This window comes from Triturus cristatus, chromosome 10 (assembly GCF_964204655.1).
Source record: "Triturus cristatus chromosome 10, aTriCri1.1, whole genome shotgun sequence".
Classification (NCBI taxonomy): Eukaryota; Metazoa; Chordata; class Amphibia; order Caudata; family Salamandridae; genus Triturus; species Triturus cristatus.
The window spans coordinates 812,675,325-812,688,896 of record NC_140593.1 but is presented as its reverse complement, the minus strand read 5'-3'; the positions used below and the strand labels follow the sequence as shown (position 1 = coordinate 812,688,896).

General features: G+C 42.2%; 1 protein-coding gene across 2 annotated transcripts in view; it reads right to left on the bottom strand.

The window, feature by feature from the left end:
• The window catches only part of XPO6 (exportin 6), a 626,381-nt gene that overhangs the window by 471,915 nt on the left and 140,894 nt on the right, over positions 1-13,572 (bottom strand). For both annotated transcript variants that reach the window (XM_085628383.1, XM_085628384.1), the window contains exon 4: positions 510-707. In XM_085628383.1, the coding sequence (XP_085484509.1) occupies positions 510-707 (198 nt within the window). The remainder of the gene's footprint in view (positions 1-509; positions 708-13,572) is intronic.

The following is a 13,572-nucleotide window of genomic DNA, read 5'->3' as shown; positions in this document are numbered from 1 at the left end:
TTCTACACCCCTCCAGGAAACTCTAGAATTGGCACTAATAATAAATAAACCAAAACTTATTCCAAATGAATTTCTCCTTTTCTTCTAAGGCGAAACAGACTTAAATGCCACTTTGAATGATAGACTAATAATAGACTAACTACAGGAAAGGCCAACACTTCAACCTTGGTATAAACTCATTTCTCTTCTACAGTAATTTGGACGATTTCCTCTAGACAGCCAAGTGCTAGTGATCATTAAGAAGCAGGGGACGCTGCAAGCAGGATGGCAGTGGACGAGGCAGGTAGGGTAGCAGGGTACATAAACTTAATGTACAGAAGACTATTTTCAACAACAAGGCAACAAAGCTTCAAGATATACACAAAGTGGACAGCCTGAGTAACCATGAACAAGTATACTTTTAATTTATATTTAGATAATGTACAGACAGGAGAATGGATCTTGATGAAGAGATGGGACGTAGGCCTCAAATACAGTTCCCTCATACACTGTTCCCAGCCCCTCCTTACCTGCAGGATGTTGGTGAAGAAGTCATGGTAAAACATGGGCCAATCCTGTCTACCAATATCCACGATGACCTTGCAGAGTTTGTTGCGGATGAAGTAGGGTAAAGACTTGTGATGGGCCAAGAGGAGTTTGGGCAGGCAGTTGCGAATTTCCATCTTATCTGAAGAGGGTACCCCCAACCACATCTTATTGATCAGGTTCTTCAAAACACAAAACAGAGGAAGCGTTAACAAAGTATACCCAGCAGCAAATGCATGACAGTATTTGCAGAGGTTTTTTTTCCGTTCTATTCAAAAGATCACAGATAAACTACACAAATCAAGTGTATAAAATTTTCATGATTTACAATTTCACAAATTCAGGGAGAGTGTTTTGCTCCTTGGTGGGCCAGGGGAACGTTTTTGCTTAATTGTAATATGCTAATCAGGGAAGAAACACTAAATTTGCTGGCTTATCACATGGAAAACCATCTGCAAGTCTTTGCCAGATTTGGATTCTTTTGTGAGAACATTTTTAAGGTTCGTCTTTTTAAAAAAAAGCGATGAAGAAAACTGATTTCTAAAACTGTTACTGAGTCTGGATGACTTCGGCCTGACTATAAGATGCTGTCGCGTAAAAAGCAAATAATGCGGATGCCCAGAAGCAGACTCTCAAGCATATGACTGATTCATGAGAAATAGACCAAGAGGCTGAACCCAGACAGGCAGACTCCGAGGGGGAACTCAAGGAGGCAGACCATAGGGAGGTAGACCCAGATGGAGAACCCAGGCAGGCTGACTCCGAGGCAGTACCCTTTGAAGCAGACAAAATGATGGAACCTGTGGAAGCAAAGGCGGAACCCTAGGAAGAAGACCCAAAGGATGAACAATGCGGACCATTGAATCGTTACAGGGTCACAGACTATAAAGACCAATAGACTTTTAGGGTGATCTACATAAAATCTGCACTTCATGGTCCAAAGATGGCCAACAGGATGGTAGATTAAAGACACGCAAGGTCCAGCAGTCTACAAACGGAAATTAAAGTGAAAGTCAACAGAAATTAAAGTGCTTACATAACATGGTTATAGTGCTACCTGTGTCCTAATAGACTGTCATATTTTGTGTTTTTCCATCAATTAAGCTGACTGTAGCAGAGTTGCTTCTTAACTTTTCTGACAGCAGAGCTCTAGGTTTTGCTGGGCTCAAGGAGCACACAATGTACACCACACCAGCAGTTGAGGCTACATGGAGGGAAGCAATTGCTTCCTGTACCCCTGTATGGGAGGCTGTCTACTCCCCCAGATACATGCCAAATGTTGGTATGCAGTGTATTTGTTGCATTCTAAATGTTTGTTGTGTAAGTGGAAAACTGTGCAGGATGAAAGGTACTCAAAGGAGGCTACAAGTTTCTGCACAGAGGAGTAGCTTCCTTTCAAGTAGTTGTCAGTATTGATTTCTATTAACGTGCCAACCTGTATTCTACTATCCTGGGGCTCTGTCCCAGACATCCTGTAATGACTAGTGTTCTGAGGAACATACATCAGCTTCCCTACCAGCCAGCCTCTGCGCCTCACACATTAGTGCCCTACATGCCCCGATTTCTAATGGAGTTTGAGAGTCATTTCTAATGACGCATAGTTTACAGGTTCCAAACCCTCACTCAACACTTGGTGTAAATCCAGAATGACTGATTTAGCTACTTTTGATTTCTTACCCTTAGTTTAAGTGGAAAACCATGAGCCAAATACACAAATGACCCCTTGCTGAATTCGGAATTGTTAGTTTTCAGAAATGTATAGCTTTCCAGTTTCATGTCACAGTTTCTACCACAAACTGCAAGTGGATTTAAGCACACAAAAAGTAGGTAAAATGGACTAACACAGAGAAACCCAAACACAGTGGTAATCTTTCTTTAATAGCTCTGCTTATTCCATAGCGTTGAGAGGTGGTGCTCTGAGTACAACAACCTTTTTGTTGTAGCCATTTTTTATAACACCACCACTCCTGCATGTACAGCACTTTTCCCCATTTTCTAAGGAAATAAACCCAAGGTTTTGCTATACTTTGCCTATTTTCTTGGTTCCCTCCAGGGGAATTCAGAAACCCTGGGTACCTTTAAAATGTCCAAGAGGTTTAGTGGAATACAGGACGCAAACTTTGTATGTATGCATTTGTTTTTAGAGAGAAAAAAAAGTTATGAAGGCTTGATCGTGAAGTGAACTAACTTCGTAAAACAGTGATCAGAAATGTGGTGGGAAAACCCTCAGCAGCTAACTGGTTTAGATGCTAGAGAACTGAAGTTTATTAACATTGCCACGGACAGAGTAGTTAGATAGACTGGAGAGCGAGTAGTAAAAAGCTGGACAGAAATGCAAGCTATTATCCAGAGAACAGTAGTATTTCAGCTCAAAACCAAAATCGAACAAACACCATTTCATCTGTAAATACAAATGCAGACTACAGCATTCAGAAAAACAATGAGAAATTATAGTGCATTATTTCCTCCAGAAATGTATTTTATTTAAGGTTTTGTAAACCTATAAAGTACAATCCAATCAACAAAACCATCAGTGAACTATAACATTTTTATGAATCAAAACTGGAGACAAACTCACAGGCATCTGCCTCATTCACATGCATTTATATCCACTAGCAAAAGTGCATTTATATCCACTAGCAAACACATTAGAAAATAAGAACTACAGACTTTTATTTATATTTATTTGTGATATATATAGATATATATATATATATATATATATATATAGAGAGAGAACACGGTGACCAGACTGGTATCCTGGTGCTGAGAACAGATTGCTCAAGGAAAGAGATAGTACAACCAACACAGGCATCTAGTGTTTTGGGAATAACCAGATCTTTAGGGCTTTCCTGAATTTCAACAGGTCCGTATGCGCTCTAACAGTAGGTGGGAGCCTATTCCATGACTGAGCAGCTTTCATTGAGAAAGCTCATCCACCATGTCGAACCTTTCAGAACCTGTGCAGCTGAATAAGATTAGCCGCAGCCGATCATAGAGGTCTCCTCAGAAAAGATCTATTCAATCGGCTTTTCAGCAATACAGGACCCTTTTTCTGAAGGACTTTGAACACACCAAGCATGGATTTAAAAAGAATCCTCTGCTCCATGGGGAGTCAATGAAGTTCCCCAAGGGCATTGGATGCACAGGATCTTCGAGGTCTATTTAGTACCAGTTTAGCCGCAGCTATCTGGACTGTTTGCAAACTCTTAATCAGATAGTAAGGGGCTCCAAGGAGAAGAGCATTTCAGTAGTCGAGTCTATAGAGTATAACGCTCCGTGCAATATCACGAGTAGGTAGAACTGGAAACAGCTTTCTGAGACCACAAAGTAATGCAAAGCAAACTCCGGCCACTTTAGTGACATGCTTCTCGAGGGAAAGAGGTTCATAGAGGAAGGTAACTCTGAGGTCATGTACAGCTTCTGATGAGTGCAGCTCCATCTCTGTAGGTAGTGGCCAAAGGTTTGGGGGTAAAGGCATGGTTATCTCATTTGCCGAGCAGCAGAGAAATTCTGTTTTAGCCTCATTTAATTTAAGGGAGTTTGCGTTCATCCATTTTACGATTTTACTAAACAATTCTGAAAGATCTTTTCAGTATCCTATTGATTGTTGTTGAGTGACAGGATCAGCTGTGCATCATCTGCGTAGTTAAAGTAATGTGTGATTTTATTAGGGAGATTAGTGGCTTCATACAGATATGGAACAGCACCGGGCTAAGCGCCAACCCTTGTGGAACTCAGTGTTGGATATATCTGAAGTCTGAACAGTAGATATATATATATATATACACACTCTAAAACTGTACCAGCAACATCCTGGGTTGCTAGTCTTGCTAGCAGGGTGTGATGGTTAACCGTATACAAGGCTGCCGACAGGCCAAGCAAAATTAATATTGTAAATTGGCCACTATCTCCCACTCGTCCATGGCACTCAATAGAGCTGTGTTTTTGCCGTGGCAGAGTCTAAAGCCAATTGCTCCTCCTCTAACAAGCAGTGCGACTCTAAATACGCAGATAAAATCCTGCTGACTTAACGTACCAGTATATTTACCGGAAAAGGGAGGCGAGAAATAAGCCTATAATCGCCTAGAACTGCCAGGTCTGCCGAGGATTTTATTTCAGCAGGGCCCTAACTATGGCCATTTTCCAACTTCGAGGTACCAGCCTGGATTTTAGGGATTGGTTACAAAGTTGTAACAGTGGCATTAGCTTGATCGCCCACTTTTTCCATTCTCTGGGTGGAAGAGGGTCAAGAGGAGATCCAGACAACAGTCAAATCGATAGTTAATATTCATAGAAGAGTCAAGTCGGTCGCCATATTTGGGGCTAGAAGTTCCCAAGTCTTATTTATTAGACCAGAGGACAGGAAAGTCCAGTATATTCCCATTCCTGGGAATAAGCATCTCCAAGTCATCTATATTGGGTCGAGAGACAACAGTCATGGGAATGCTTCAGCTGGGAGATGGCTGATCTGCCTTAAGAGCGACTCAAATATCCTCTAGATCATGCTAAATCTTCTTTTCAAAGAAGACCACCAGATCATCACAGTTTCTGTGAGGGTTTATTTCTTGTTGCAAACACTAGGGATTAGACAGAGCGCAAAACAATTTACTTTTTAGAGCATTCTATCTAAGGAAATGTACTAGAAGCCTGGTACAAGTTTCTTGCCTACCAAGTACATTTTGTAAAAGGGCATGACATTTAGTTTTACTTTATAAAGTAGCGGATTTGTGAAGAACTACTATCTTATATTTTTAAGGAACAAGGGAGACCCCAGGGTATTAAGGGACCAAGGGTATACGCGTTTCTAAAGGAACAGCACCCCCTTATGCGAGACATTTCACAAATCAGTTATACATAGATATACAATGGAATCTACATATGATATTTAAATAGAATACACATTTATATTTATTGAAGCAAGATAAAAACAATGCAGAGGGAATCAAACAAAAAGAATGTCACATAAAGCTTCCAAGCTCAGGAATATCCATGCGATTGTAGGGTTGCTAACCGATCTCTTTCTGGTGTTTCTCACTGCCTGAATATCTGTTCGAGTACTGTTTGATTGAGTTCCCACTCGTGGGAAGAGGATGCTTGTCTGCTTAGCTATTCAGTTTCGACACGGTCTGTCCGTGGAAGATGCACTGTTGTTAAGTTTATTTGTCTATGAATGGCCCACCTCCAGATTGCCCGAGTTAGACTTCATAGAACAAAGGATTAAGCTCCCGCCTGCTTGTTGAGATTCAATAACAATGTTCTATTGTCTGTTTGAACTAGCAGAGATTTTCACCACAGCTCTTTCCAAAAGGGTTTTAAGGCTAGGAACATGGTTTTCAGTTCTAGTACATTGATATGTTGTACCGCTCCCGGTTCTTTCCATATTCCTCTGACGACCTTGAGTTTGTTCATATGAGCTCCGCAACCCATATGGGAGGCGTCCGTAGTGATGGTTACTGTGGGAGTTGGGAGTATAAGTGTTCTTCCCGCTGTTAAATGGGACCTGTTCCACCACGCTATCTTCTATTGTGCGTAAAAACCACTAGATCTTCCCAAATCCCTGTGGCTTGTGACCATTGGCTTTGAACCCATTCCTGAATTGGTCCCATTTGTAGCTGTGTACAGGATATTAGAGGGATGCAGGAGGCCATATTCCCCAGTATTTTGCCCACCTTACTCATTGTCAGATACTGCCCCTTCTGGCAGTGGCGAGTTTCTTGAAGTATTAATACTATCCTTTGCATGCAAGGATAAGCCTTTGTTCTGATGTGTTGATTCTTGCTCTCAAAAACATTTTTTCTTGTTCTGGTTTTGGCGATGACTTTCCTCTGCTTATTGAAAACCCTAGACTGAAAAGTGCTGATATGATGTTTTGTATACCTCTCTTGCACTTGTTTAGAGAGTTTGCTTCCACCAGCTACTCGACTAAGTAAGGAATGTGTATCCCTTGCCTTCTGAAGTGTGCTGCTAGGCACTTTTTAAACACCCTTTGTGCAGATTTTACTCCGAAGGACAGCACTTTGAATTGATAGAGTGTTTTATTTACCACAAAATTCAAGTAACTTGTGTGTTTTTCATTCATTGAGATGTGTAAGTAAGCGTCTTTGAAATCTATAGTTGCCATATAGTTTCCTTGTTGTAGCGGAGGTTTGACATTTTGCAGTGTTATTTTTAATCTTGGAGTTTTTATGAACTTGTTTATAAAACGGAGGTCCAGTATGGGTTCAGTCCGGCTTTGGAATTAGGAAATATTTTGAGTAGGTTCCCTAACAGATCTTGTTCTCTGCACTTTTCCTATTGTCTTTTTTCCCAGCAATTCCTCTACCTCATTCAGTAGAGAAGATTTTTCTTCTTTTTTTGTGTACCATTTTCTTTGGTCCCCTAGCTGGAGAGGTCTTTATTAGTTCTATGCAATATCCAAATGTTATGGTGTACTGAGGTCACATCCCTCCACTGCTGAAGGAAGTCCTTTATAAACCAACCCCCCCCCCCTAAACCCCCCCCACCCCCGGTATTACGTGTGAAAAGTTTTGGTGATGTAGTGAGTCACTTGCTAGTAGAAGCAGCTCCTCCTCTGTGTGGCTGTGCTCTCCCACATGCATATCCCCAAAAGGGATGTTGTCCTGGTGTTTGATACGGTCAATGTTGCAGAGGTGTTTGGCTTGCGCCCTGAAACCCCTGATGCAAAGTTGTACTTGAGAAACGTCCTCTGTCTGCCACTCTTCGGACCGGTGTTTTCCCCTCCCTAGGTTTACCCTGAATTGCAGGGTTCCCATTAACTTTAGTTTCATTATCCTTTTTCAGTTATGGAAGGGTTTTATTCACTGTACTTCCAAGCAGTTGTTCACCTTTGAAAGGTGTGTTGATTATATTGCCTGTACCCCTGGTTTGAAACCGGACACCCGTAGCCAGACTTGAAGTCTTAGCGTTGTTCCGGCCATCATTTGTCTACTTGCAGTGTCTTCTGCATCTAGTGCCTATTTCAAGCAAGTATTTGCAATGTTTTTTCCCTCTTCTGCCAGGGAAGTTGCCCTCTTGTGATTTTGTTCTGGTACATGCTTCATCACCTCCACCATCTTATCCCAGTGTTGGTATGCATATCAGTTTGCCAGAGCATTTGAGTCGGCTATTCGCCATTGAGTTGCTGCACCTCTCTCAAATTTTCTCCCCACCATATCCATCTTTTTGCTTTCTTTATCCAGTGGTGGTCGGGATGTTGTTGGTATGTATGCCCTTTTCCTGGCTGTGGCAGCAATAATTGAGTCACCAGGACTGCTTCTCTTATATAAAGAAGGTTTTTGGAAGAGTGTTTGTACTTTTTCTCTGCCCTCAGTGTTACTGTCCTGCAAGTTACAGGTTCGTTAAAGGCTTCTCTTACTTGATCCAGAATGCTTGGTAGCACTGATCGGAACTGTTGCCTACTTTGAGAAAACAGCAATGTCTCTAGGAGGAAGCATGATTGAGTTCTCTCCTCCTCTAGTTGCACCCCATATTTATCAGCCGCTCATTTTATCACACTTTGCGATATCATCCGGAGACGAAGGCCTTGACGGATGTGTGTCAATTCCCTGCCCAGGGGAATCAGTTTTGACTTCTTGCCACGGAGTCTCCATATACTTCAACCCTTCTGTCGCCTGAAATATCCATGCCCATGGTATCAGCATCATCATAAGAAGAATTACTGTTTTCCTCCTCCTCCTGTGGCTCTGGTGTCATGGGGGTTCGAATTCTTCGACGTCTTTCTCAATTGCGTCTTTTTCCTTCAAAGTCTTTGGAGGGATTCGAAATCCCTTTTCTTCTGCAAATACGCATCCATTTCAGCTTCAAGGCGCCTCTTCCTTTCGAATTTTGGGGATAGGTCTTCAGCGTCGATTTTCTCTTTGACATTAAGGCTTCTTTCGCCGGTGTTCTCACTCATCCCTTTATTCAACAACTCAAGACAATCATCTTTCGATACCAAAACTTCTAGACTTCGATCATCTTTCAAAGCAATTATCTTTTCGAGTGTGCCGCCTCCTGCAGTGTCCTTGCTGTGGGACTGGATGGCTACTTTCAATCTCTGTTGCCTTCGGTCAGTGAGATTTTCGATGCCAAGGCAGCCTTCTGTGATTTAGAGTCCGGCGTTCAAGACTCTCCCTCTGCGCAAGGTTAGCCTCGTCGTCGTTCAGCAAACCCAGGTCTCTTAACAATAGTCTCTACTTCTGCCCCTGCATGGCGTAGTGTGCCTACTGCTGCTTGTCCCTAGCCTTCAGGTTCTTCGGCTTGAAGTCCCTGCAAGCCTTCACAGTCGTCGCTCTTGTGGTCGAGCAGAAAACAAAGATTACACACCTGATGGCGGTCTTTCTGGGTGAATTTATAGTGGCACTTCAAGTAGAACTGGAATGGTGTCTTCTCCATATCATGAGGAACAGGGGGCCCCTGTCCGGGTATTCTCTGGTACACCCTCAACATTTAAATTTAAAAAATTCTAATTCAGTATAATTTTTCGGTGGTCTTCCTCTGTGTTTCCTCTACGGAACATTGTACAAACTTCTTTTCGTAGATCTGAGAGCCTTCAGCTAAGCTTCCAGACGACAAAAAAAAAAAAGAACCTGAATATGGAGACAACTCATGAAAGCTTACTGGGAGGGCATATGACATTAGGCGAGGCTGGAATGGACAACAAATGGTGGGATGGTCGACTCCCAACAACAACAAAAAAGAAGGGCAACTAGTACACTGGAGAATTCCAGACCCAACCACTTAATAGCAAAATAATGTACAGTATGTGAATCCAGAAAACATTCACACTGCAAAACAAGTTCACGCAGTACATGACATATGCAGATCAAATCACTGTGGTGCATACAGTACTGAAACCGGGAAAACAATAAATTCACATTTGTTTACTTAGTATATGGTTAATAATGGGTGCGCTTGCTTTACTCCAAACACTTCGAACACACTATGTCTGATGTATCAACCCTTAAGTATTTGGTAGACAATTAATTGCAAATGGACTACACGCTTGGCCCATGCAGCCACTTTCAGATCACTTCACAAACACAGGAATGGATGGGTGCCAGAAGAGACATTGGATGGTAGCAGGCAGCTCACAGCACATAAGGAGATACCAAGCAAGATCGATTAATAACAGAAGTAAAAATACTGTGGATTGGCTGTAGCAGAGGTTTGCTCCCCAGCTAGGGTTGGTAGACTGAAGGCAGGTTGAAATAAGAACTAATCATTAACAGAGCTATTTGGACTGCCTTGGTACAGCGCAGACTAAGAAGTGCAAGCTTCCCTTGTCCAGACACATTTATGAATTCCAAAACTGGATTACGTCAAAGTTAGTAAACAATGCAAAAAAGCTCCAGGTAGAACAAAATCAATGTTGCGCTGCAGACAGAAACAATAAACCAATCCCTGCCTAGGTCAGTGCTGCTACTTCTTGAGGTCACTGTTATGTCCTTTTCTGAAACCCTCATCCTGAGTGTTATGAACAGTTCTGAAGGGTTCACTTGAGATATTGTGCCAACTGCATTGAGATGCACTTGAGGTATTGAGTTCAGTTCTCAGTGACTCACCTCTAGTTTTGTTACTATTCCAAATCATCTTTTTGTGTCGAAACTTAGAGTACAGTTTGAATATGTTGTTTTAAGAATTGTAGACCATATCTTGAGTGATGTGTTCAGCTACTGAGGCCCCAAGTCTGAAATGTATTCAGTGGCACCACCTCTGGTGAATTTAGAGGCAGTGTTGAAGGACACCTCTGGCTTACTGTGTCCTGTTGTTGATACCAAATCTAGGAGGATTTTAAACAATCTAGTAGATACAACTTTCAACAGATAATTTGTAGAGCCTTACACCGCCAATAGTGCGAACTCACAGCACTGTGTGGTTCGGTAACCTCATGGCGGGACTTGAGGATTCTAATACACACCAGAGTATATTTTCTCTTTAAATAGGATTGTGAGTTGCGTTGGTGGTGTTACTATTTTGATTAGAAATTGACTGGAGGCATATCATAATAGCTGATGTTGTTTGGACAGTCTAGTTGAAGAACTTTACCAATTCAGTACATGCCACCTGGAGGAATGGGCTGTGCATCTCCTGGCTCAGGCATGTTCTTGTTATGGTCTACGGTATCCTTCAAATCAGATTAACATGAGGTGTTGGTTTACTGCATTTGTTGTCTTGGAGAGGTATCATTTTATGAAATGTAGACTGCAATTTTGAGTTCTGTGAGATTCAAATATATAGTCCTCTGAATTGTGTAGGATGTGTGTGCATTGTTCAGACCAATGTGCTTGGAAGTTAGCTTTTTTTTTTTAAATAAATATTGGTACTGACGTGACATTGATGATACTAGTCTATATGCAGTGTCTGAGCCGTACTGTGTCCCCTGCATGTTCGGTCAAATGAGTTCTGCTGGATGGCTTCACCTAATCGAATATATGGTTTATACACAGCCACTTCTATGTACCAGCCACATCAGCATAACTCTGCACTCCCAAGCAAAGCTTCACAAAGTGTGCACAGTTGTGTATGTTATTTTTATCACAAGTGCTATTGTAGATTTGCTGTCAAGCAAATGCATGAAACGTAATCTGTGGTCGATACTGGAGTACACTGCTGTCTAATGTATGGTGCTGAAAGTTTATTTGTTGTTGCTAGACAGGAATGCTTTTCTGAACACATCGATACCCATGTAATCTATGCTCTGTTGAATGTGTGCTACATTTTCTGTATAATGTTCCATTTTGAATGCAGGGCTTAGATACTCTGCCCAGCCTTCGTCTGAATCTCCATCCGTGGTACTGTGCTAAGCTGTACAGAGTTCATCTTGATTGTAGTATTCCATCCTTGTGGACACGGACTACAGCAGCAAGGTTTAGGACAAACATAGAAATTAGGAGCAGTGGAAATGAAAAACAGTATTCTGTTTAAAGCACAAAATTGCTTGTTTTCCAAAGGTCTGTGCTCACCAGAACATCATTCTCAAATACCTTATTTGTACTACTCATGAGAAAAGAGCTTGCAACAATTGATAATCTAGAAACACCTATGCCTAAATTTACTGAACTGAAATGTTAGGCTGTGGCCCTAAAGTAAAACAACAAAAATTGCAATCATCATAAAGGGGGCTCTCAAGCAAGGGAACCTCTAAATGCATTTTTTGAAAACAGAAACATAAAACAAGGTCAGTAAATACAGTTGATTGGCAAATCCTTAGTCTGAACCTGCAAACATTAACATACACAGACACGAGGGTGGGTGATTTGGAAGGAATGGTGAATGAGTGAGCGGGCGGGTCAAAACAAATGAGGGGTTTCATAGGTTGGGTATGTAGGATACTTTCTGTGAGATTGGTGGAGAGGTAAAAAGGTTTGTTTCAAGAAAGGTGCCATAGTAGGGGAGGTAGGTGCGTGGGAAAGTCAGGTGTCTGGTAAGATTTGGAGCGGTTGGGGGGGGGGGCGGGGAAGAAAGTATAGGGAGTAGGGGTGAATGGAAGTGTAGGGTGTGGCAGTGAGCACAAGGGCAGAGGACATCAGTTCAGAGTGTTGTAGCAGTGAGTCGGTTGGTTGTGGGACTGACTTGGTAGAGTTGAGTAAGGTAGGTTGATTTGAGCTAGGTGAGTGAGTGAGCAGGAATGACAGGCAAGTGGCTGTGAGTGTGTGCGCTATCATAAACCCTGAAGGAGCATTTGGATATGACTAACAGGCTACCAATTCAAATATACATTCCAAAGTACGGATCAAGAAAAGCCCAGAGTGCAAGCCTTAGTTGTCATTACCCAATCCTGCTGGATAGCTGGTGAGGGAAAACAAAAATAACAGGGCAAGGAGGTGTGCATTACCCTGCAGATCTCCATTCCCTGTACTCCAGGAGAAGGACTAACACAACAAGCATTTGCAATGCAATAGGTATCGCATTTACACGAGTTTGAGCTATTGTTATTGTAAATGACTGTCATTTCTTTATGTTTTGGTTTTTAAAACAAAGAAAAGGCTTTGTCATTTACAATGCCAATCGTTCAAACTTGCGTAAATGCGAGACCTATTGCATTGCAGATGCTTTTTTTCTTTGAAATGGAAAAGATTTTAGAATATGCAATTAAAAGGTTGGTCCCTGGTCAGGGGGTTATAATGTTTACTTTGTAAAACAAGACTGCACAACATTCACAGATGGATTGTCCATGAATTAGGCGACACTACATATGCCTGACTTTTGTAATGGGGTCGCTGATTGGTGACAGGCAAATTCACCACTTGGATCGTTAGGGAGCCGAGCAGGAGGAGACGTGAGGAGTCAAAAGAAAGTTGAAATGGCGCTGGGCCCCGGTACTGGAACGGATTCCGGTGCTCTGTGTGCAGTCCCCTCCAGTGCGCAGGCTCAGCATACGAAACATGCACACCACCTACAACTAAAAGCTTGTGTTTGGGGTACAAACTCCGCCTCGGTACTTCACCTGTTTAAATTGTTGTTGCACTGTGCAGCATGTGTCTTCTACGTTGAGATTGTGAATTGTGCCACTCTAGGTGCGTGTTGAGGCACAGCCTTAGAGTGCTACCACTCGGTGGCAGGGTATTACAAGAAAAAAGAAGAACCTTATTATTAGTGGATGTAAATGTGGAGCGCTCCAGAGGCAAAAATATGTAACGCCTGCAACAGTGACCCCTTTGCATCGTTCCTGGTTGAGTCTCGCATGTACAGATCATCCATTCACCCCACTCAGGCACTAAGTTGACACGTCATTATACTTCACTGCCTTTGTGCACTATAAATTCCAAGCTTGCACACAGGACAGAAACGTTTGCACCCACACCACTGTCTGCTAGTGCCTTAAGGGGTTGACATGTTTACACGCAGACCCGATGCGTGTATTCTTTAGGGCTACTGCCCTAAAGAATACACGTTTACACAGAGACCCATGATCTCTGCTAGTGGAAAATGGAAAAATAGAAGTGTAGGTCCTCTGTACCAGAGTGCCTGCATGTTTCAAAGAAGTGCCGGTACTCGCCAATTAAAAGTATTACATCTCTCGTTAGAAGTGCCGGTACTGTC